General features: G+C 42.6%; 1 protein-coding gene across 2 annotated transcripts in view; it reads right to left on the bottom strand.

Moving 5' to 3' along the window:
* LOC144763448 (F-box only protein 5-like) overlaps nt 1-25,874 on the bottom strand; it is a 61,679-nt gene that overhangs the window by 20,602 nt on the left and 15,203 nt on the right. The window contains exon 1 of one of the 2 annotated variants that reach the window (XM_078649047.1): nt 10,832-11,057. The exons of the other annotated variant lie outside the window; for it this stretch is intronic. Within the exon in view, the coding sequence (XP_078505173.1) occupies nt 10,832-10,949 (118 nt within the window). The 5' untranslated portion in view covers nt 10,950-11,057. Of the gene's footprint in view, nt 1-10,831; nt 11,058-25,874 lie in introns of those variants that run through there. 2 annotated transcript variants of the gene reach the window in all.

Raw genomic sequence — 25,874 nt, 5'->3', positions numbered from 1 at the left:
GACAGTTCACTATCTCCTCGATAAAGGATTCCTATAATAATATCCAAGCTAAACAAAAAGAGATCCTGCAAGCCTTCCAATCCTTCTATGAGAATCTGTATAAAAGTAATAAGACATTAAATTCAGAAGAATGCACCAGATACTTAGATTTGCGAAACCTACCGAGATTATCAGAAACCGACAATGCAACGCTAGGGAAACCCTTCTCTGAAAAAGAACTAACTAACTCCATTAAATCCCTTAAAAGTAATAAAGCACCGGGCCCAGACGGCTTCTCCGCTTCCTTTTATAAGGCGTTCGATGGTTCCCTTCAACCTATATTATTAAAAGTATTCAATGCCATAGCCAGAGAGGGAGGTACTGCAAAATCAATGAGGGAAACCAACATTATAGTCATACCGAAGGAAGGAAAAGACACGCTCTTGCAAAAAAATTACAGGGCAATCTCATTGATCAACATAGACTGCAAATTATATGCTAAGATACTAGCCACGAGGCTGAACGAGGTGCTCCCTAAACTAATTAGCTATTCCCAGGTCAGCGTCCTCAAATATCGAATGTCTAATGACAATACGCAGCTGCTATGCCACATACTTGAGCAGGCAAAGTTAAAGCCTGACCCAACCATAACCAAAGTTAAAGCCTGACCCAACCAGACGCAGAAAAAGTGTTTGACAGGGTATCATGGTCATTTGTGAGACACTGCAGGCAGTCCTTCAATCTAGGTAATGCATATATTAACATGGTAATGGCTATGTACACAGACCCTACAGCCCGTATAGCGATCAACGGAACCCTATCAGATGCCTTCACACTGGAGGAAGGAACAAGACAGGGTTGCTCTCTCCCCCGCCCTGTTTCTCCTGGCACTGGAGCCACTAATACAAGATATTAAGCGTAACAAAGACATTAAATGAGTAAAATTCGGTGAGTCTCAGGTAAAACTAGCGGCATATGTGGATGATATCCTCATAGTCACAGAGGATCCGTGCTCTTTGATTAAGGCCCTGATGAGTACAATAGAATTTTACTCATCCCACTCAGGTTACAAGTTAAACCGAGACAAATCCGAAGTTAAACCCTTGAAGATCCACTGCACAAGAGAGGTATTAGGTAACTCAGGCCTGACATGGCAATCGGGATTTATCAAATATCTCGGAATGGAATTTGGTAGTGATATTTTAGAGTCACTACAACAGAATGAATCTAGCACCCTCGCGAAAATAAAAGGCCTCCCCGAAGCATGGTCCCCAAGGTTCACTACATGGTGGGGCAGAATTGAGACCATCAAGATGATGATCACGCCATTAGTAAACTACCTATTCACCATGCTTCCCATAATATTATCTGAGGACTTCCACCGCAAGTTAGACACCCTAATATCAAACTTCTTATGGCAAGGTAAAAGAGCTAGAATAGGCCTGAAAAAACTCAGATTGGATAAATCTATGGGGGGGGGGTTCAACCTAGCAGACTTCAAACTTTATCAAACAGCATCCCTAGCTAAACAAGGATCATATTGGCTTGTGCTTCCAGAGGAGTACACCCCAGTCTGGCTTACTATTGAAAAAATACTACTCAATAACCTTGCCCCAGCAGCCCTCCTCACCTCAAATTTTACCAAAGTCACATGTTAAAAACCCATTTTTTTGGAAAATGTTTTTATTGAAAGCGATACAGGGCACTTGACAATCATATGGGACAGACATTGGGTAGTACAGGGTACATTAGTCATAGGTAACAGTATATTCACCAGAAAAAACAGTGGTACGAAACTAATTCCTATTGGTACTGCCCCTGAGTCCCACCCTCCCCCCATCTCCTATTCAGATTCACTCTCCCCATCTAGCGTTGGTGGTTCACATAAGTATCCCCTGTATTTGTTCCAGGCCCACCAAATTTTCTCCCATTTACGGGGACATCCACGGTGTAGATAAACCACTCTCTCTGCCATCATTGCTGCATCCAAATCCCTGCACCAATCCCTAAGCGCCGGTACCTCTTTGGCTGAAACCCATTTTTAAAAACACAAAGTCTGCACTATTAAAAGTGGATAAAAAACTGGTAACCAGTATCCGCCGATCCAATCTCGAATCCCTTTGGGATAACCATAATATTGTATATAAAAGGAATTCTTTACATTTTAAGTCCTGGATCAATAGGAGTATTTGTTTCCCATACCAACTGTTCGACACAGCATACCCATTAACTTTTAAAGGAAAACCGACTAAACACAAACTGGACCCCTTGGAGTTTTACAACTTCTTAAAAATAAAGACAGCACTAACAAAAGCCAAGATACAGTCCTTACCTCCCTCACTACCACAATACATCGCAAGGATTAATAGGGTAGGACACCAAGTCTCCTGTATCTACAAACTAATCCGGCCCAAACAAACTGCCCTCAATAAGAATCTCATATCATTTTGGGAATCACACTCCTCTTTCCTATTAACAGAAGACGACTGGTCCAAAACATGGTGCTCTGTCTTGAGGGACAACATTTCTCCAGCCCTTTCACAGACAACATTTTGGCTCCTAAATAAAGCTTACGGGACACCAGCCCGATTACACACACACAAGATTCGGGATGACCCTAAATGCTGGAATTGCAAGCAAGAGAAAGGTGACATAGCCCATCTTTTACTATTTTGCAAATGTGTAAAACCGTTTTGGGACAGTGTTTTCAATTTTATCTCAGAATTATTCTTATGCACCCTCAAAAGGGAACTGTCCACACTGACATTTGGTTTCCTCAAAGTAGACTCGCTAAACGACAAGGACAGGGCACTCCTAGACCTACCCCTGACAGCAGCTGTCAAGATCGTACTGCTTAACTGGAAAGACACGCGAAAGGCGTCCTACAAGGGCTGGTTAAACTGGATCTCAAACCTAAGAGGCGCTGACAACACTGGTCTCCATAACTCACCGTGGAAGCCTCCCACCAGACACATGTGGAACAGCCTTGACTTGTACTTTAATTCACATAAACCGCCATAAAGGGATGTCTTTCACACTAGTTCAATACACTACACTAGTTAACAATAATGTCACTTTACACTATAGCCCAATAGATGCATACCTGTAATTGCATTTCCGATGTCACAGTATTCTTATCTTTCTCCTTTTCAGGATATTTGCTGTAGTTGCTGTATTTGTACTTTTGTAACTTTGTACTGTACTTTACATATTTTACTTATTTTACTTCCTTTATCTTACTTTACTTTATTGCCCAACAAAGGCATACCTATGGTGGCTCCTGTAGCCCTACTATTAAGATTTCATAGCGTATGACTTGTAACACGATCTACAATGTATAGATTGTCATTTTGCCACCTGAAAGTGTATTACGTGCGTACTGTCTGTTTCATATATGTTTATTGATTTCTAGAAACAACCAATAAAAACTTTTGAAATAAAAAATAATCACAAACATGAGATCAGACATACTTGGAAAAGTTTCTACTGTGCCAATTACTGGCTGATGGGGGCCCATTCTCAAAATTTTGTTTTAGGGCCTGAAATTCTGAGCAATCCTTAAACAACATATTTTGACAAACGGAGGAGAGGCAGGCCAAAGAACACCTGAAAACAAACAGTGGAAACAGAAATGAAGACTGAATCACAGCTGGGACACCGTACAGAAACTTTCCCAACACAGAAATGGAGGTCCTTTGCTGCTGCCCTACATGCCAGTCGGCATAACTGGAAGTAAGCATATAAACAATGTACATGGTCTATGCCTTCTCAAATCCTGACCTTGCCGGGCAGAGGTACGATTGTACCGCTTATTCAGCCGTCAAAGTGTCCCTTTAACCATTTTGTTTACAATCCTATCCACAGAATCCCTTGTCACATGCATCTGAGGCTGAGGTAATTGACCATAGGCATATATGATTTTGGAATGTCGTGGAAAAGTGTCAATTTTTCATAGAAGGTAATGACACCTTTGAAATTGCACAGGTGAACATTCCACTTATTGTTTCTGACCAGCCTTAAACCATGACAGCCATTAGTAGCTAAAATCCATCTTGAAGAGTATGGACATAGAAACCTTTTACCAAGTTCTGCTTTTTCAAATTTTGTTGGTAAAGTACCAATATGCATCCATTTGAATATGAGAAACTGCACAAGTATAATGGTTGATAGAAAACATTACATCCACTTAATTTCAGTTCTCGTTAATTTGTAGCGTCTGTAATAACTCAAACAACCCACATCCTATCCCCTGTAATAAACAAGGACTGTTTTGTGTGCATTATGTCATGACAATTTATTAAATTTGTTAGTCTTGCCATGTGTGACACCACTTGGGGTTTTGGTTTAGAAGTTATTCTTTCCTCTATCAGACCACTGCAGTATTTGAGCATATCCTCTCAAACCTATGGTGTTATTCAAAGTTATAATGCCCCAAGTCTCAGGGCAGACCATTGTTTACAGAACATCTTTTCTGTTTGGTTTATGGCACTCATTAGTTTTTCCATCATTAGGACATGGCATAATCTAACGAGCCAGTTATATTTATGCAGTGTTTTCCTTTTTCCATTGTAATACTGTTTAATGCACTGCCACTCCGAGCACATGAGATATAAATATTCATTCATGGGTTGGGATTTCTTCCAAGCCAATATGATCATAGCAAGAACCTTCACGATGGAGTACCTCCTAGTACCTTTTACTTGTTGGAGTATCTCGTCCCAAAACAGCTGTATGTGCTCACAAGACCACCAGATATCCAAAAAAAACAAAAAGATAGCTTAGGGGCCATGTACTAGTGGTACATAAGCATATGTGATGTTTCTTTTTGAGTAATGCTTTTGAAAGATATAGGGATATATACTCATAGGGTTTCCCATTTGTTGTCAGCGATTGCTGCATTCACCTCGCCGTCTCACCTCTCGGTATCGCCACTGATGTCTATGCTCACTTTCCAGGAGGGTTTTATATATGTTGGGAGATATGGGCTTTAGATCCTACCAGGATATCATTTTGAAATAATGTGAGGTCTCTCGTAGCTTCTGCTACATTGGTTTGGTGTAGGATCGAATGCCTAATTTGTCAGCACTGAAGCATCTCCTTTTATGTGATCAGAATACCAGAATCCGTGCCTTTCAGTCCTGATCTTTTCTTGGTGAAACATGGCTCAACAATGTTTGTCAAGTTCAATCTTCCCAACTACAGAAAGCCATTTGCTCCATTACAAGTTTGAAGGCAGGGCTGTGATGTATGGCTGTAAAGGATAACAGGAAAGTTGTTAGTCCACCTTCCACAGTTATCTGGTCTCATACTTTCAATGCTGACCTTACAGGGAGAGCCATATACGTGCCTTACATTTTCTAGCCATGCTAAGTCCCAAAAAGATCTAACAGCCAATTCATTTTCCGTTAACACATGTGTTGTGTTCTTGGTTTCCCTTGCTGTACATTCTACTATTAAATGCAAGTGTGGGTACCTATAATGCTTCACTAGGTTTGAGTAAGATGGCTGTTATCAGAATGGTTATTGGCAGTATCTAAAATATGTATAGCGCACATGGCAAATGTTCATTTTTAAACTTCTGTTAATTATCGTGCACTCTTTGTTATACCTTATTTTTCAGCACCTAAACAAAAGCGTGCTGGCTCGGGTGTGTATGTTGTCAATCTTACACAGTACTATAACTCAAAATCCTGCCAAAGACAATAATTCTTTGGACCCAGAAGGAACTGCACAAAGAATATAAATGTATTGGGCAATAACGTTTTGTAATGAATATAAATTTGCAAAATTCATGATTTACTATTTGGATTAACAAGTTTTTGTATTTAATCAATGTAAAAAGAAGATAAACTACAGGTGTGATCGATGTACTAGCAAGTGTTTTCATTCCAACATCTTTATGGCGCTCCCCCTCACTGTATCTTTAAAAGCATCCCATACAGCAGCAGCAGCAGCTGGGGTTATGACTTGCTGGTTCATGGCCTCAAAGCAATTTCCCATCTCTTTTGTTTTTTAGAGATAAACAATTCCCCAATGCCTACCTTAAATTCCAATGTGTGCGTGGTCATATATGGTAATGTTGTGCATTTTCATGTCCCATATTAAGTTAAGGAGTGTAAGTGAAACAAACAGTTAGCCAATAGTCTAATTCTCCCAGGTATGTCAGGTTGTTTATGAGTGGTTTAGACATGGCACCTGTGTTGCAAGTACCCTTCTGTTTTCCATTAAAGTTTGAGTCACAGACACTGTTAAAGTTGCCTTCTAGTACTCAATACCACACATTGTTCTCAACGGTTACCTATTACCCCATGCAAGAGTGGGTCTTGGACCTAGTTGACTGCATACACACTAATGCAGGTGTGGGGCAGATTATGCATCTGATATGAAGTGTCAGAAAGCAAACTATCTTGTTTCTTATTATTTATATTCCTCCCCTACCAAAGTATGCCTTTGTGAGTATTGACACTGCAGCTCTCTTTACGCTTGTATATGCCTGGTATTGGTGAGAATAGTCTTTCTGCCTCATGCAGAATACATCTTTCTGTGTTAGGTTGAATGGACTTATCATGTGACCATACATAACTCTAAATTTGGTTTCTTTTGTTAGAGGAGTTTATTTCCTTTACATTTAGGGATATTGGTTTAAGTGGTGCCATTCATGTGGTGCCTTATGTTTTCTATGACAAGACTAACTAGTGTTCTGCCATTTTCTGTATTACCCAAGATTCTTCCTAACTTAAACTTCAAACTTATTAAACCCAATGATTTTGCCATATCCTAGACATCTCTCCTTTGCCGTACTAAAGGATTATAAGAGTAGCTTGTCTCCTACATCTACTGTGTCACAATATTCCTATCATGTGGGGTGCGAAGCAAATACTGATTGTATAGTTCTCTCTTTCTTCCTGATTGTTTCTTCCTACTCTCACCCCAACTTGCTGTGTCCCAAACCGTACTCCAACCTTAAGTGCCTGGATTCTGACCTAAAGTTGCTCCTGATCTTCTATATTATGTCCATCGCATGCGCAGTGGTGTCCTATCAGTTACTAAACTCTGACACTTCTTGAAAACATGTATGTAGATTGGTTTATATCTTGGCTACTTCTAATTTTATTTCTATTAGGAAGGTTTACAAATATTCCTGTGTGATGACTTTAGGACTCTGTTTCCCGACTGATGCTTCTTTCACCTGCAGGTTGTATTTTTCTGCATTTTACGGTTGCCTCTCTTTATGCCTGTCTGTGCCCAGAGAGCTCTGATTTTTTTTGTTGCTTCTGCCACCAAGTATGTTCTGACTTTCTGGTTGTTGTCCACAAATGCTCAGTTATAAGTAGTCTATTGCCTTTCTTCTGTGGGTTGGGCTGTTGGTACCCTATACCGCCTTTTGAATTATGATGTGTTAAGTTCTTTTGTTTCTCCATATATGCAGTGATCTTTGTTGCTGCTCTACTTCTGGATTCCCACTTGCAAGTTCTGCTTTAGTGACAGCTGTATGGGCTTGGTCAGGATGATTCTTTCTCTCTTGCCCTAACTGTTTCTTTCCTGCCAATGTTCCCCCTTCCTGAGTGCTGATATTCAAGTACCTCCCTATGGCTGCCCACCTCAAACTTCTTTGTTGTTTGACTTCTTTTAATTGTGCCCAACTGTTAAATATTTGGTTTCTGGTTTGCTGAAATATGCACCCTGTCCAAGCAGGGACCACAAGCCTAATCGGGGTAGGTCATATAAACACCATAGATTAACCTGTGCTCACCCTCTGGTACCCTGCCATGCTTCCTGTGCTGGTAAGTTCCATAACTGCCAGTACAAGTGATCAGGAAATCCATGTTTTAACATATGCTGGACACTGGTGAAAATGAGTTCTTCGGCTACATGATGGCTTCACTGAAGATAGGAATGTTTGGTATCAAACATCTCATATTAATAAAGGCCAGAAACAAAGCACATTTGAGCAGAGGGGGTTCTCGCCCCCTCTCACAGAACAACCTGCAGATTAACATTGCAAGGCAGGGTAGCTTCCAAGAGCCTACTGCCTTTTGCAATGCAAATCTGCCTTCCCTCAAGGAGAGCATGCTGCCACTCTTTGTCCAGAGCCTTTTGGCACCTGGACAGTTGGGAAAACTAGTTAATTGGATATGCGTGTCCACCCTCAGGCTATTGCCACCCCTAAGGCAGGCTACCTGAAGTGGAGTCGACTTTTCAGAGTTAGCCGTCTTTGTGATGGCAAACGTAGAAACTCTGCGACAGGGTTAGGCCCACTTCCCACAGGAGTGGTTATATAGGGGGTTATATAGGGGGCACAGTAACCTCATGGGTCAGTAGCCCATTAGCTACTACCCTACACTCCCCTAACACAAGAACCAGCCACTAAAGCAAAGACTGAAGAAGAGCAACTGACTTGGCATCAGCCCTGCCAGCCTGTCTGCTGTTCCCCATCGAAACTGTGCCAAAGTCATCTCGTCCTGAAGCTGTCGGGCCTCCAAAGCCTGGAAGGACTGCCTGCCTTCATTAAAAATATAAGGACTCTCGTGGAGAAGCAGGGTTGCTCTCCTGCATCCTGCAGGCACCCCAAGAGAAACCTGAGGACTTCAGACCCACAAAAATCAGACACCACCAAGCACCACTGCACCCGAGCCCCCCAGCACAAGTCAAAGAGTGCAACAGTGTCAGCATGGTCCTCAAGCTTGTAAGAGACAGAGTACACCTTGGCTCCCACCTCGTGAGTGCCTCCAGACGAAGAAACCTGATACCTCAGAGACCCTCTGATCCCGGCCACCCTGGCCCAAGGAAAAGAATACCACTGGTCTCTCTCTACGTCCCCTAGCACCGCAAGACTTGAGCCCATTTGTGGGTTCAGCCTGACTGGCCTCCCAGTCCAAACCTGCAGCCTTTGTTCGCGAAGATCGAGCCCCATTGACTAACATTAATGCATCTGACACTGTTTTGCACCACTACACCCGGCCGCTCCGGTGCTGCTAGCGGTAACCTGCTGGTGCTTCCTTGGACCTTGCACCATACTCACCTCAAGGCCAGGAGGTTGGTCTCGTAAATCGCTGCAAAAAACTTGTAGGCCATATTTGTTTTTCCTTCCATAGGATAACATTGCAGCCTCTGAAAAACGCAGTCGACTTTTCAAACACGGAAGTATTTCTCTTGCAAAACGTACTTACTTGATCGTATTGTTTCTGGTGCCTAAACATATATAAAGATACACATTACTTTTATAAATTGGTGTGGATCTCCTTATGGAGTCGTGTGCATCATTTATTATTACTACTATTGTGTATTTGCAGATGTCTAACACTCCTCTTTGATAAGCCTAAGGCTGCTCGACCACACTATCCTCCAGAAGAGCACTTTGGGATTGCAAGAGCAAGCCCTGTCCACCTATAGGGGAATACCTTGTGTCTTGGCACCGTTTATCTCTTTTTGATATATTATCTAAAGAGCCAGCTTCCTACATATGGACTCTGGGTATCTTGTGACATGGGCCACCAGGATAAACTTCTTTCAGAGGCTGTCTAGGGATCTATAGGCCCTACAATGTTGATACCCAACCTTTCAAAAGGGGTGCCAATGACAGGCAAGGGAATAAGGGTGGCTTTCAGCCTCTGCCCGGACTTCCCGCTGGCCTGGCAGGTCAAGCACTGGGCTAATAAAAGTGTGGGACAAGCCGGGCAAAGGTTTTGTCCTGCCCCAGGGGTCCTTTCAGGGGTAACTCATGAGCCAGCTCCAGTAGGAAGGCTCTTTAGCATTGGGGAATGATCAATGCCCTTGTTGCTCCATGCACAGAGGCCCTAGGCTCACTATACAGGAGGTGTCACACCCAGTAAATGCAGGGATTCCCAGAGGCATCACCTGATGCCTGGGCTTTGGTCGGTTGCCTTCAGTGTTGGGCACTCTCTCTTGTGCCTTGCAGAACTTCTCCCTGGTGAGTCCCCCCTCTACTTGTCATCCAGCAAGTTCAGGTATGTCACCGAGTGGGAGCGCGAAGAACCGAAAGTCACCTTTGAATAACGATGATACGGGTCCAGGAGGTCGAGAGCCAGGGAGGAGGAAGAGTTTGCATGCCGCTTCCAGACTGACAGAGACACCGTAGATGACGCGTCCGAAGTCTGGTCTGAGTGGTGGATGCCTCAGGAGAGCTGGTGCACCACCGCAACTCAGGAGAGTTGCGGCCATTGCAGTGAGTGACCGGGAGAAAGAAGAAGAGGGAGGAGGGTGGAAGTAGTAGCATACTGAAAATTCCACACCTTTCTCCCCAAATAGCATTACCTGGGGCTGACTGTGCGACATTGACGTGAACTAATTGCTGACACTTGTTTGTTTGTGTTTTTTTCTCCCCACTTTATTCACTTTCTTTCACTCAATTTTAGCACTATAACCACACACGTTTCAGGGGCATTCTACATATATATTGGTGTTGTTATTAACCCTGTTTTGGGGGCCTTATGCAAAATTAGCTGGGGCACTGTGCTTGAGATAAAAGAAAAGGAAACCTGAAAACCCCTCCGATAAATAAGGGATAAATAAGGGATAGGTACTTCGCCCAAGTTTAAGGAAGTGGGGAAGACCTGCCTTTATTTATTTTCTCTATTTTGTTATTTTGCTTGGTATTCTTTTCATTTGTTGCATAAAAAGAAGATTATTCTCCCAGAGAGGGTGTAGCTAAAAAAAAAAAAGAGAAGTCCTTAAAAAAATTAAAAAACATTCACACCCCCCCCCTTTTATTTTTGTTTGTTCTCCAATTTTCTTGTTTCCCTCACTCCCAACAGCCTTTTTGTTTGCGTGCACAGTCTCGGTGTGGCGGAGGCCTCTTTCAACGAACCCAAAGGAGTTTCATTATACTCACTGGCACTGCCCTTTCTCCTTTCTTCCGAGCCTCCTCGGGTGTGTCCATCACCAAAATAACATGTAGAAGAAAAGAAAGAAAGAAGAGAAAATAAACGAACCGCAGCGCCTAGCTTCATTGGGAAGCAGAAAAAGGCACAGAGCAGCCAGAAAACATTGCAGCAACAAGGCAGAAACTGAGAAAGCCATATAAAACAAAATGTAAATCTGCCAAGATTGAGCACCTCATTCTGCCTCCTAGATTCAGTTCTCACCCTTCCCTCCAACAGATCTCCAAGGACATGCTGGCTTGCCTCACATTTTAAAACCCAGGGATATTAAAGTCTTACACCCTGCTCCTGTGCCTGGAACATTGGTAGTTGAGAGATCGTCCCTGTTGCATGAACAAAACCGCCAGCATGGAACCAGCTCATCGCCATCAGAACCTCTGCATTACCATCGGAACCACAGCATCGATCAACGCAGGCCCCTCGACTGCGTGGAGAAACCCAGCACATCGCACTCTGAACAAATGCATCTCTGAACCAGCACTTCGTCTTCGGAACCAGAACAGGTGCATCACTACCGTTGCGTGGAGGAAATCGATGTAATACCTCGGCTGTGTGATCGACATTGGTGGTTCTAATGGCTGCACCCTACATCTTGCGGTTGTGACTAAGATCAAAGGTACTTTTATTCAGCGGGCCATGCATGGCTCCTTTATCCGGCCCATACTCTATTGTGGTTGGCCTAAACTCTTAACTGTGTCCCAGTCTTGCACAACCAGATAACCCTACTTGCGCTTATAGCTTCAAAGTGCTATTTTCTACTTTAAATTTTTTTAAAATAATGTCTTACTTTTGTTTATTGGATTTTTGTCATTTTGACCTTGTTTTATTTATAAAATCATAATGTTATTTTCTAAACTGGTTTTTGTTGGGTCTTCACTGTTATTGCTAAAGTGTTGCACACATACTCTACATATCGCCTCTTAAACTGAGCCTGCCTGCTCTGGGCCAAGCTACCAGAGGATGAACACAGCTTAATTTATGGTGTGTATCTGGCTTACCCTGACTAGAATTGTGGTTCCTGCTTGGACAGGGTGCATGCCTCTGGCAACCAGAAATCAAATTCTAACATTGGTGTTCAATGGTGAGGACAGGACTCCACTACTACTACTCCATATCTAGACCAGCTTGAATCAATTCTCCCTGACTGACAATTTTTGATTTTTCCAAAGCTTTCCCAATACCCATTTTTTAGTGTTGTGTCTGTGACCTCACCTGACAAGATGGAGTTTGAGTTGGCCAACCTAAGGAGCTTTACTGTGGCCCAGCTCAAGGGATTCTGCCAGGAAAAGAGATTGTGTAGAAAGGGAGTGCTAAAAAAGCAGGCCCCCAAACAGCTTTGAGAGCATGGGCAGAAGCCCACCAGACCCACACAGACAATGAGGAGGAAGGGTTAGGATCGGAGAAAGAGTTGGAACAAGACCTGTCTGAGGGTCTTCACATGTGACTTGTTAGGGAGGGAGGAAACCTCCTCCCAGGACCGGAAGTTCATCCACATACATGGAGCTGTGTGTCGGAACCTGTCCCCAGAGGAGCTGGAGGACAGGAGGGAGAAAAGGAAGAAAGTTGAAATTAGCGCTTGCAAAATTAAAAATGAGGGCACGGGCAAGGTGGGAGGAGACGGCCGGGTCCGCCATATCTGAGGAAGAGTGGTACTATAGTTGCGCACAGCTACACCTACTTACACCGAATTGCAATCTACGCATTATACATTTCAGATATCTCCACCAGACATATTACACGACGGCGAAACTATACAGATACGGACTTCGAACAGATGATAAATGTAAAAAATGCTCCGCCCCTCGAGCTGACTTCCTCCATACAGCATGGGCGTGCCCCGCACTAGAGGGGTATTGGTGGGAGGTGACGGACGAGCTAACCCAAATGTTGGCCGAGCCTATCCCAAACACACCCACACACTGTCTATTAGGAACCTATAAGGTTAAACAGAATAGGCGGCGTAAACTGTTGGCAGTGGCGCTCCTGATGGGGAAAAGACGCATAGCCATGAAGTGTGGTAGCAAGTGACCACCCCGGTTCAAGGACTGACTGTCTGATTTAGCATATTGCAGAGAGACACTGAATATATATGTGGAAGAATTGCCACAGGCATCTAGGCCAAAATACTTTAGGCAGCCCTTTATGGACTATTTGCAGCATCAATCGGACGTCCCCTCAGTGGAGCATGGGGGGGGGAAACGGGTGACGCCACCTCGGGTATTGCACCGGGGGAGTAGAGTACAACCCACGGACATATATAATTGGTCGAATGTAATGTTGCCCTAGTTTGTTGGCATATATCTGAGGTGATGGGAGTGGCAGGGATGTCTCTGGTAATGATAAGTTACTCAGCTGGCGACATAGACGAGATGATGTACTGTTGTCATATGAGGTTACATTGTATACAGATAAAATGTGTTGTGAGCTGTGCACATATTCCAACATGATACTAGACGGTGTAACTGTAACTACTTCTTGGTGAACCAAAAATAAAATACAATTAAAAAAAAGTAAAATGAGGAAAGAACAATCGCTGAAAGAAAATTGGCTAGCCAAGGAGGAGAAGAAAATGGTCCATGAGCTAAGTCTTAGCGAGCTGGACATTAGAGCCATGCAAGTGGAGTCAAGCAGTAGTGATCGCAGTGTACAGGGAGAGTTTGCATCCCAAACAATTTGGTACCAAGTTTTGTTGTGGCAGATGACATTGACAAACGGTTCCCTGCCTATGGGGTGGATGTTAGGGTGAGAGGTATAGATAGAGGTGGAGGAGCAGTCACAAACTCTACACAAACATGGGTGGACTTTCTTAGACTATGCTAGCATAGCACTGAAGTGCTAGGTGAGGGGCAGCAAGGTTGATGACTACTCTGGACTGTACAAATTGATTTTAAAGGAGCACATACTAGAAATGTGTTTTCCACAGCTGCGCCAACACCTGGTTGATAGCAATCTGACTGACCCCAGGAAGCTTGCTGAAGAGGCAAATATCTGGGTTAGCACCAGAGTGTCCAAAAAGGCATTTGGGGGGACTCACAAAAGGGTGGTTAGGTTCCCACCAGAAAAATTAGGGGCAGGGCAAATGAAAGCATTCTCTTAAGGCCTCCAAAGTAGTTCACAGAGTAAAGGGTCTCATTCCCAATCTGGCCACCAGAAAAAGAGCTTCCCTGACAAGAGTCAAAGAATCCCAAAATGCTGTGAGTGCTTGGACTATGAGCATTACAAGGGGGTTCCCAAGTTCCAAAAAAAAGCACTGCCTCCCACTGGAGGTAAGAAACCAGGGGTGGCAACTATAGTGCCTGGGGAAGAGTTTGTACAAGTAAGTGGAAGGGAACTCAGTGAGGTTACCCTAGTGTCCCTGGGTAACATTGAGATTGTCCCTAAAACCCATGTGCATTCCAATACTGCAAATAATTGGCAGCGGGCCTCCATCAATGGGCAAGGTGTTGAGGCGCTGAGGGATACCAGAGCCACTTAACTATGGTAAGGAGTCAGGTGGTGGCCCCATAGCAGGTTTTACTCAGTGCATTCCCCAGGTTATGGCGGACGACAACCGCGAGGGTCACTATCCAGTGGTCCTTGTTCCATGTAAGTGGGGAGGGCGGTCCTCAAGTCTTCTGAAAGTTGATTTCAGCCATGCCATGCTGGTGCACTGTTTGTTAGCGAATGATCTTGCGCATACAACCTAGAAGAAAGTGGTGCTCAAGTCACACCTGGAAACGTTAGAGTTGCCGGAGTGGATATCTGCGACCACCTGATCCATGGCTGCCCAGGTAGAGAGTCAAGGAGGTCTGGAGCTTGGAAGAATGGCATAGACAGCTGCCAAAAGAGTGAAGGGCAAGGGGTGTGGGAAACCAGCTCCCGAATGTCTCCCAGCTTAGCTGGCTGGGGTGCCAGAGGGGGCTACCCCATAGCCCTTTAAGGAGCTCCCCACGGAGCTTCAGGGAGAACAGCACTAGGTAGGTGTTGACGCTCAGGGCACGTCCCTCCCCAACAAGACCACTCTGGGTTCAAGTCAAAGAGTCCAGTTCTTCCTCAGTGGGGCAGAGGGTAGCAGACTGAAGGGCAGCAAAGCAGAAGATACATTCTTCCAGAGCATCAGTCTAGCAGAGAGGAAGTCCTTGTAGCAGCACAGTATTCCTTCCTCTTGGCAGAGTTTATTCACAGGTCCAGTAGTGTCTGATTTGGTTGGGTCAAAAACCTAGTACTTATCAAGCTGTGCCTTTAAAGTGGGTGTCACTTCAGGGAGGGGCTTTGGAGTGTACATAGGTCCTCCCTCCAAGCTCTTACTCTAGACTCACTCCAGGGGGGGGGGTATGCAGCCCTTTGTGTAGGGAGAGGACACAGCCTATTCAGATGTGTCAGTTACTCCCTCCCATCATGCCCAGGAAGGCCCATCAAGATATGGATGGCACTAGGGCACACCTAAGCTCCCTTTGTATACAGCTATCTAAAGAGTCACCCATCCCAGGTGTGTATTGGAGACAGGCTGCAGACACACAGGGCTAAGAGCAGAAAAATACCATCTTTCTAAAAATGTCATTTTTTAAAGGGCGGTGATAACTTCATTTTTACCAGTAAAGAGGATTCATCATTACCATTCTAGTGAAATTAAACATGACAGATCTACTCCTTCTCAATCAGGAATAAAAGCTTATGAGTCTAATAAGGAATTCATAATGTTAACCTATGTGAGGGATAGGCCTCACAGTAGTGAAAAACAAATGTGGGTGTTTTTCACTACCAGCACATGCAAAACTTAAAAGTACATGTCCTACCTTTTAATTACACAGTACCCTGTCCTATAGGCTACCTATGGCCCCCCTTAGGGGTGACTTATATGTAATAAAAAAGGGAGTTTAAGGCTTGGCAAGAGGTTTTAAATGCCACGTCGACATGGCAGTGTAAAAAGCACACACAGGCTCCGCAGTGGCAGGCCCGAGACATGTTTAAAGTGCTACATGTGTGGGTGGCACAATCAGTGCTGCAGGCCCACTAGCTGCAATTAATTTACAGGCCCTGGGCACAAGTAGTGCACTCTACTAGGGATTTATAGATACATAAAATATGCCAATGTTGGATAAGTCAATCAGACCATGTTTTAGGGGAGAAACACATGCACTTTAGCACTGGTTGGCAGTGGTAAAGTGCTCAAAGTCCTAATCCCAACAAAAAGAATTCAGCAAAACTGAAGGAAAGTAGTCAAAACGTTTGGTGGAAGGCCACCTTACGGCTGGCAGGTCTAACACGAACTAACACTATACTATAACCCCTCTCTATTCCTTGTGTCTTCGAGCCTGAAGCCCCTCACTCCGAGGGCATGACTAAAGCTATCTAGAACTGTGTGGAAGAGGGTGATGCACTTACTCCAGGAGTACACGTTGGGCAGGAGGAAACTGCAGACATGTTCTTTCTCTGCAGCATTCTCCAGAGCAAAGGGCCTCCCTAGCACTCGTCTGGATTAGCCTATCTTCCGTACAAACTTTCAAAGAGGCTTTCGATAAATTTTATGTTGGAAAAACTGCACACAGGCACAAGGCTAGTAAAATGTAAGGATATTGCAGTATATTTCCATTAAATACTAAAAACTGGATTAGAGATGAAGGTTGCATCAAATATGTATTTTACACTTTGAAAAATTGCCTTTTGCATATTATTGTAGTCTGGCTGGCAGTCAGTTTAATCTATGTTTTAACTTTTGTATTGAAGGTTAGACTTGTAAGTAGAAAGATTTTATTCAAAGCCTTTAAAGCGGATCGTTTTAATTTGTTTATATTCAATGTTATTGTAATTTATTTATTTATAAAGTTTTACATAGCGCAAACATGACCTGTGAGGGTGTTAGAGCGTCTTACAGGTGGGGGGAGTAATAAACAGCTAAAGACATAGGAATACTCACAAATTCAATATAAATACAATCAGAGAAGAATAACAAATTGAGGAACATGACTTCCATAGGCGATCAGTAGGATAGTAGTCATGATCAACAAATGAAACTAATACATGGGTAAGATCAATCGGCACAAGGTATGATCTTAGGCCAACCATTTGTTCATCAGAAATAGTTTTTTACTATTTTGAAGAAGGCGGTAGACTGAATCAGATGGATTTCCTTTGGCAAAGAGTTCCGAATTTTCGGTGCGATACCTGAGAAGGCTAAGTTGCACATTTTCTTTTTGTGGAAAATCTGTGGTTTCAGCAGCAGGGAGGTGGTGCTTCATGATGTTCTAAATCCGCCTCATAATTCTAGATTTTGTGCCAAGTACCTGGGATTATTGAAATGTAGGGCTTTATGACTCATACATGCGATTTTTTGTTGAATTCTTGCCTCATAAGGGAGCCGGTTTAGGGATTTCAAATCAGGGGAGATGTGTTTATTTTTTTTGTTCATGACGAGTTTGATCGCAGAGTTGAGAGAGACCCGTTGATGAGCCAGCTTGTATCTCAGGCCATGGAGTGTAGCACTTCCATAATCGGGCCTGTGAATGACTAGGGATTGGACTGCAGATTTATGGTCGTCCTATTGGAGGAAGGGTTTTAATTTCCTTATGATGCTCATCTGGTAGTTCGCTCCTTTGGTGGGCTTACTGATGTGGTTCTGCATATGCAGATCTTTGTCTAGAATAATGCCCAGAGATCTCGCCGAATATATAAGGTGAGAAGTGCAACTGAGGGAGGTTAGATGCTACATCCATAGGCCGTTCTTGAGATTGTGTTTAGATGGAGTAATGAGGAGGAATTCCGTTTTGATGGTGTTAAGTTTGAGGTGGTTGTGAGTAAACCAATTCTGGGTATTTTGTAGAATAGTGTTGAGGGTGGCGAAATCATCTGCGGTGGAGATATTCATGTACAATTGGGTGTTATCTGCTTACATGTGATAATAAATGTTAGAGGATGACAAAAAGTCTGCTAAAGTTTGCTTGAAAAAGTTGAAGAAAATCGGTGAGAGAGCAGATCCCTGTGGGACCCCCAGGGTGAATACAGAGATTGGTTGACATTGACTCTTTGGTTCTGTTATGGAGGAATGAAGTAAACCATTGAAGGATGGTCCCTGATAACCCAGCCTTCTTTCAAGTAGGTTTAGTAGATTGTTGTGTTTCATGGTATCGAACGCAGACAATAAGTCAAGGGGGATAAGAAGACGCGCTTCATTGATAATACATCTACCCAAATGTGTGTGAGCTGTTTCTGTGCTGTGACATTGGCGAAAGGCTGACTGGTTTAGGTTAAGGAGTTGGTAATAATCTATGTGGTTGCAGAGTTGGCAATGGACAATAGTTTTAATTAACCCACAATAAAAATTCTATGATTATGTAGAAAAACTAAACACACTAAGTGGGATTCTATCCCAAAAGGTGATGTGCCACAAAACAGAATTAACTTTTGGAACAATATCACAGACCAATTTAGAAATTAACATGGATTAAAAAATGCATAAATGTTGTTCTCTGTAGTGTGCACAAGAGAAGCCCAGCAGCAAATTGATTTTTTTAATTATATTAGCGAAACAAAACAGTCACAGAGGCCTAACAGAGTTTGTTTTCAGGTTACAGGCTTTCAATGGAGCACATATGTGAAGTGTAGTGGTTAAAGTTCCATAATCAATTGGCAAGGCAACTTGTTTGCTCAGAGGCATACAATAAAAAAATGTTTGGGATCCCAATAAGACTATATGCCCTGGAACACATTTGTTTGGGTTTCCCTCAATACCACACTCCTTTAAATTAGCTCATAGTTTCTTTAAAAGATATTTCTGAACGGACATTGAGTTCATACTGGGAGTGCTTAAGTTCCCATCCGTCTACCACTTCCTGGAGATAGACCTGACTGCTCACTGTAAATACAGCGTAAGAGTAACTTATACACAGAGTCAGTAACTTGAATATCCAATATGCTTAATAGTTACTACTTAGGTCCTTTACACGTGTTAGCAGGAGAGTTATCCCCGGGTCTGAACAAGACAGGATTGGTGTTCCTGCATCTAGGACTGCCAGGTGCAGGAATGCTAGGCCTGGTTTTATCAGTGCTGAAATTCCCCCTGAAAAACCACTGAGGTACGCCGCCTTCCCTCAGTCACAGCAGAGCATGCGCTCTGTGCTCACAATCTCCTGACCTCTGCTATTTAACACGGCTCCCCTCAGGCGGTAAATATGAGTGAAAAAGACCCAGGAATTAAGGACAACACAGTAAAGGACCTGGTATCTTCAGCTCCATATGGTTATTTCTCATTTTTGAGACTAAAACTTAGAAAGCCCGGAGCAATGAGGGGAGGAAAATATTGTTCAGAATCGATAATGCCGCCCTCTAAACTCCAGGCAACCCGTAATGAGGACCTTCTTTTCCAGGACCGTAGAAAAGGCTTCAGAACCTCCTTAAGGTACTACTTTATCAGGCTATACCGGTTAACCAGTGTATTAACATAAAGGCTGTGTTTTTTGTGAGGGAACGCAATCCCTGGATCTTAGCATGGGAACCACATCAGAGGTGTGGGGTAGTGGTCAACAGGAAACCGGGGTACCAAGAAACATAGTTTTAATTAGTAGAACAAATTGCCCACTATAGAACACAATATTGTATTGGTTTTCGTTCATGCACTTTGTTATTCAGTGCAGTCGTCTAGCTGTGTTCTGTCACTGGCAATTTAAACCAGGAAATACAAAGAAACAAACAAATAAAAGTAACATAATTTAGATACAAAGCCAGTGTCAACTCTCTAGTGTTTAAATAGAGACGTGAATGTAAAAAGCAATTGCTTAATTGAATGTCCAATATAGATTGGGGTAAAATATCTCTGCATTTACAGTTTGATCCCTCCTTTCTCATATTCCTCTACAAGACTGAATATTAGCCTTGCAGAGAGGGCGCCCAGTCTCAGTGTCTACTCACTAAAATAAAGAGAAGTTTATAGACTTTACAATGAGCTGTACTGATGTGCACTATTGATTCTCATCCCACAACAAATCATTTGATCATGGGTAAATCATGCTCACTGAAACTTTATCCCCTTACCTGCACTGTCTGAGTACTCGTAAACATGCTCTGTACAGGAATGACCATGGAGTTGATATTTCCAGGCCAGACCCCCATTGTGGTATTTGGTTGCAAGAAACCAGAGTGATCAACTATGGAAAGGAGAAGTCTGTCTTCATATGAGCATGGCCCCAGTTAGAGTCCAGCAACCCAGCCGTTTCATGGTCAAAGTGAATGCTAGCACTTCCAGGCACCCATGTGGCATGTAACAAACTAAGCAAGGCTCCTGGTTGCCTCGGCGACATCCACTAGTCTGTTTCATTTTGACATCACTTTGTGGAACAAAATGCAGGGTACCCTTTGTGAGGACTGGCTGCTAGGAAGTGCCATGTTTCCCCTTCACTCGATTCTCATAACATGATGCAGAGACAAGCATTCGCCACTTTGTTCGGGAGGGCATTTCACCAATGGCATTCTATTTTGAAAGAGAACTGATAAGAATGTGGGTTTGAGCTAAGGGTTGTGTTTGTGAAAAGACTTCTTGGGGCATTCTGAATGCTACCTTGGGAATGCATTCCGCCCACTGCTTACCATTAGCTTTGCGGTTTATAACTCACTATTTCTGGCTTTCTATTTGCGGTGTTATTTGTTTTAAGCTGTCCAGAATGTCTTCGTCACACCTTGTTCACCATCGCTCCTTGTATTCTTTCACGAGTCCTCACATTCTGTAAACAGGACTTAACATTTTGTTCTGATCTTGTGACATTTGTGACAAGATGCTCCTTGGAGCGATTGTTGCGCGGTATAAATGGGCAATTACATTACATTTACATTACATTTGTTCAAAGACAGGAGTCAAATGTTGTGCTCTGCCTTCCCAGGGAGCCTGGTATTTACTTTTCTTTCTCTAATTTCAAAGTGAGAAGATTCATGTGAAATCTTGTCTGGTACTGGGAAAGAAAGGTTTTTTTTCTATCAACCAACAAAATTTAAATATCTGTCAATGACCTGTGCAAATATTTCAGAATATATTAGAATTATGAAAGCACAAATGAAGCACATTTTTTATAATTCGGAAGTGTGATGAAAACAAATATTTTCATGGATCAAAACAAATTAACACACTAGGTTATGCCATTTCCACATTTTATCGTTTGAGCACTGTATATTTTATCAATAAAACTACCTGTGCAAATGTAATTGCAATTCAATTGAAAATGTGTTGTCTGTAATAGTACATCATGCATACTCCAGACTACACCACTCCACTCCACAACACTTTACTCTATGCTACGCGGATTTATAAAGCGCATAGATAACAGACAACTATAGCCATGTTTTAGGCATTTTTCTGAAACGTATTCCATTCATTTTGTTTCTCAGCTCAGCCAGAATAGTGTTCCATAGCTTAGAGATCAAAGCTGAGAAGATTCTGCCTACCCATCGAATCCTTTGGATTCACGCCACCTTGGGTGGGTAGTTGCACCATTGAAGATCTTAAGGTCCTGCTAGGGGTGTAAGGCACCAGAAAGACCGTTATGAAATGATTGATCGCCCTATGAGCCAGATAAACTGCCTAACACTTAATCCTCTCCTCCACTGGAAGTCAATGCAAGGAACCCAGTCCACTTTTTACAGAGGAGTTCTTGGGTAGCTTAAATTAATAATCCTTTCATCTGTGTTTAGGACTAGCTGGAGTCTCTTAATAATATATTTGTTTGAATCCATAAACAAGGAATTTCCATAGTCCAAGCAGGAGAGAATCAACGCTTAGGCCACTGTTCTCCTAAATTGTACGGTTTGAAGTTCTAGGATTTTGCACAGGGTTCTAATCATATCTAAGCAAGATGCTGTTATTCTTTTAACTTGGGCATCCATGGATAATGTACTGTCCAACCACATTCGTAGGCTCTTTATCGCAGAGGACGGGTTGGTGGTGCTCCCAGGCACTCTGGACATCTGAGGGTTGTTTGCGGAGTTGGCTTGCTTCCTAAAATCGTCAGCTCAGTTTTATCTCTATACAACTTAAGTGAGCAGTTCGCCATTAAACATGCAAGTTTCTCTAGACACAGAGACAGTTGTTTATGTGAGCCTGTCCTTGGGGAAAGGGAGATAACTAGTTGGGTGTCGTCAGCGTAAGAAACAATCGAACCCCCAAATTCCTTAACAATATCTGCCAAAGGGTGCAGATAAATGTTAAAAAGTTTAGGGCTCAATGCAGAACCCTGCAGCACCCTGCAGCACCACACATTGTAAAGGAAACACATCTGAGTGGCAGGGGGTGGTTCACAGATTTGAAAGGGCCTTTCTTCCAGAATTAAGGAAGCCAGTTCAACACACCATTTTAATTCCTATTTTACTCATACCGAGCAACAGTGTCTCATGGTCCACTGTCTCGAACGCTATGCTCAGGTCGAGAAGGATAATGGCCGTAGAACCTCCTTTGTCCAGTAATATTTCCAATTCTTCGGTTATGGCTAATAGCGTGGTTCCGTGTTGTGTTGTGGATGGAACCAGTCTGGGTGGGGTTGAGAAGAGAGTTTTCCTCTAGGAATAAGGAAAGGTTTTGATTAATATGTTTTTCTAATATTTTTACCGAGGCTGAAAGCAGGGAGATCGGTCTGTAGTTCCTGGGACATGTAGGATCAAGATTCGTTTTTTTTGTTTTTGCAGAAGCGTGCCCACTGCATATTTCCAGGCTCATGGAACTACTCCAGTGGAAAAGGATAAGTTAAGGAGATCCAAAATTGTGATGAAAATCTCTTGGGCTGCTTGTAGCAGAATGTGAGGTGGTTCCGAATCCAAAGGGGATCCAGATTTAACTTTGCCAAACAATACTAGAAGTGACTCCATTGTAACAAGGAGGAAGTTTGAGATACATGCCCTCTCCTAGGAAAAAACATGTGTCTCCTGCAGGATAGAGAAAGCTTATTTTGTCTGCTGTAGATTACTATAAATAACAGAGGCTTTATCTTGAAAGTATGCTGCAAGTTCATTGTAGCATGCCACTACAGGGGTAAGAATGGTAAGTGACTTGACAATGCGTAATAGTTCCCCCAGGGCACTGGCTGCATTAATCATTACAGCTTCATAATATGATGCCTATGCCTTTTTAATTTCCTGATGGAAATGTCTAATAGCTATCTTGTAGGAGAGTTACGTTTTTTTCATTGTTTTTTCTCCATTTTCTTTCCAGGATTTTACATCTTTTTTTAAAGAGACGGGATGAGCCAGAAACAATGTGCTGACTTCTCTTTATTTCCCTTCTTTATGGTAGTAATAGGGATCATTTCATCAAGAGAGTTCTTGATCCACACTTCTACTATAGCATTTGCTGCCCCAGGATGTTTTCGAATGGACAGTTTGGTAGAAGCTTGGGAATTCATCCATATTTCTTTATTCAGTTTTGACCATCTATGGCCTAAACTTGAAGTGGTCTTATTGTCCAGTGGATGTGGGACACCCTCCAGTGTGAATGCCACTTCACTTCCATGCCACTTTACCCTACGCCACTCTACTCCACTCCATAACAACCCATTTTACTTTACTCCGCTCTATGACACTTTTCTCCACTCTATGCTACGGCACTCTACTCAAACTCATTTTACTCCATTCTATGCCCTCAACTCTACACCACTCCACTCTACACCACTCCACTATACACTCTCCACTCTATGAAACTCTACTCCACTCTATGACACTCTACCCCACTCAATGTAATATATGCTACTTCCCCCTACGGCTCTACTCTATTCCTTTCTGCGACTCTATGCCATTCCTCCACACTGTACGCCACACTACTCTACCACACTTTTTCCACTTTACGCACATTCACTCTACTTTATGATGCTCCACTTCTCTACATTCCACTTCACGACAACCTACGACACTCTGCGCCACTGTCCTCTACCCCACTAATATGTAACCATGCTGAAAAGCACCCATGACTAATAAACATTAGCAAAAAGAATAGCTCTTGCATAGGCAAGACCTATTGGCTTTGCCAATGATTCATTAGGACAGCCTCAGATCAGCAGGCTATTCACTCTCTTCCTGGATGGAAAGTATTTGGCAAAGTGCTTATTGGTGGTGTGTGTGAAGCCCAGCCAGGCAACAGATGCAGGTTTAAACTTGATATGCAAAAAGATGAATATTGCAATCTTTCTGAAAGTCATTCTTATGAAATATAAAACAGAAATGTATTTTAGGTAATCATTTTTTATTTTTGCCAATTATCTATAAGTCACAAGAATGAAGCTCCCCGCTTCTTCTAGGCTAAAGTTAGAAAAGGTACAATTTTAAACAGCAACCAGTGCCAAGATCTAAACCTGCTGCAACCTTGCACACCAACATGGTACTAAAACCCTGTTAACCCTCCAAATCTGCATATAAGACAGATTCCAGGTTTTAAATGTAAACATTATGCAGTCGGAATTTGCTATACGAAGGCAAAATGACACCTGACATATAATGTGAGATTTTGGATTGAAATGTGAAGATAGGTTTATGTTGCAAACCAACCAAGGCTTGGCCTGGAATGCCTCATGCTTGCAACCCAGACCCGAATTGGTTACTTGACCTCTACACTCCCTGCATATTGTGGCATTTTACAGCACACATACAGAAAAGTCAAACCTGCCCAATATTTTAGCTTGAGCAGTTATTAACTTTAAGGAAAAACACACAATAAATTATTGACAATTTTGCAGCTCATTCTGCTTACAAAGCAAACTGGGATAAAAAGCGAGGCTCTTCCACTTTCTTCTGGTACCACAACAGCTTCAATAGATGGCCATCCTTTTTGTTGGAAATCATCACAATTGAAATATCTCAGAGTTCTAGTTAATAGAGGCCTATCCAATCTGATTTCAGATAATCTCGATCCTCTTATAACACAAATGGGAATTGATTTTGCTAAATGGTCTCTTTTAGGCTTTTCTATGTGGTGAAGGGTGCAGGCTGTTAGGATGGTCACCTTGCCTCGCTTCACTTACATATTAGGAATGCTCCTGATAGTTATTCCCTTTTCCACATTGCTTCAAATAGACAATTGTGTTAGGTCTTTTGTTTGGGGTTCTATTTGTCCTCGCTTAGCTGCCACCAAACTAATGGCTCGACGTCCTTATGGTGGTTTGGGGTTACCATCTTTGGAACATTATTCCTTAGCCCTACACCTTTCACAACTAGTTTATTTACTCCCAAATTACACCGACCCTCCACAGTGGGTTCAAATAGAACACTCTCTTCTTAATCGAAACAATGGCCTTAACTTTCGTTATGGTATTAGATATTCATGTTCTTTCCCTCCACATCCGGTGATGCAAGCTACTTATCAAGCATGGCATCGAGCACATCGATTAACACAAACTTCTTACTGATTGTAATATAAAGCTCCACTTTGGAACAATGAAAGTATTCAAATAAATAGTAAAGCACTTTAATGGTCTATTTGGATGTCATGTGGCATCAATACACTTGATCAAGTCTTATCAAATGGGGAGCTAAAATCATTTGATCTGCTTCATAAAGAATTTGATCTTCCATTACATCAAATATCACAATACATACAATTACAACACTGTCTAGGAAGATGTTTAGGTTCTCTCCCCTAGATAATATACCCCTCAACAAATTTTGGATTATCTTTCTGTTTGGGGATGACACAAAGGAGTGATGTCAGGCTTATATAATAATTTAACTCATCACTTATTTTTCTCAACCACTTGCTAAAACTCTTCAAATGAAATAGCAGGAACCCCTGCACATTACTATTGAAAATAATGTATGGTTGGATATCTTGGAAGATCTTGATAAAGGAACCGGAGAAGCTCGATGAAATTCTGTCTTTTTAAAATCTTGCATGACTGGTATTGGACCCCTTTGAAATTACAAAAAGCAGGACTATTGTCGCACTCTACATGCTGGAGACGCTCGGAACTTAATTGTGATCTTCCGCATTTACTTCACGATTGTGTCTCCATATTGATTTATTGGACTTTTATAGGGACCACACTACAGAAAACTATT

The sequence above is a fragment of the Lissotriton helveticus genome, chromosome 6, assembly GCF_964261635.1.
Source record: "Lissotriton helveticus chromosome 6, aLisHel1.1, whole genome shotgun sequence".
Taxonomy (NCBI): Eukaryota; Metazoa; Chordata; class Amphibia; order Caudata; family Salamandridae; genus Lissotriton; species Lissotriton helveticus.
The sequence above is the reverse complement of the archived record's forward strand: the minus strand, read 5'-3'. Positions and strand labels throughout refer to the sequence as shown.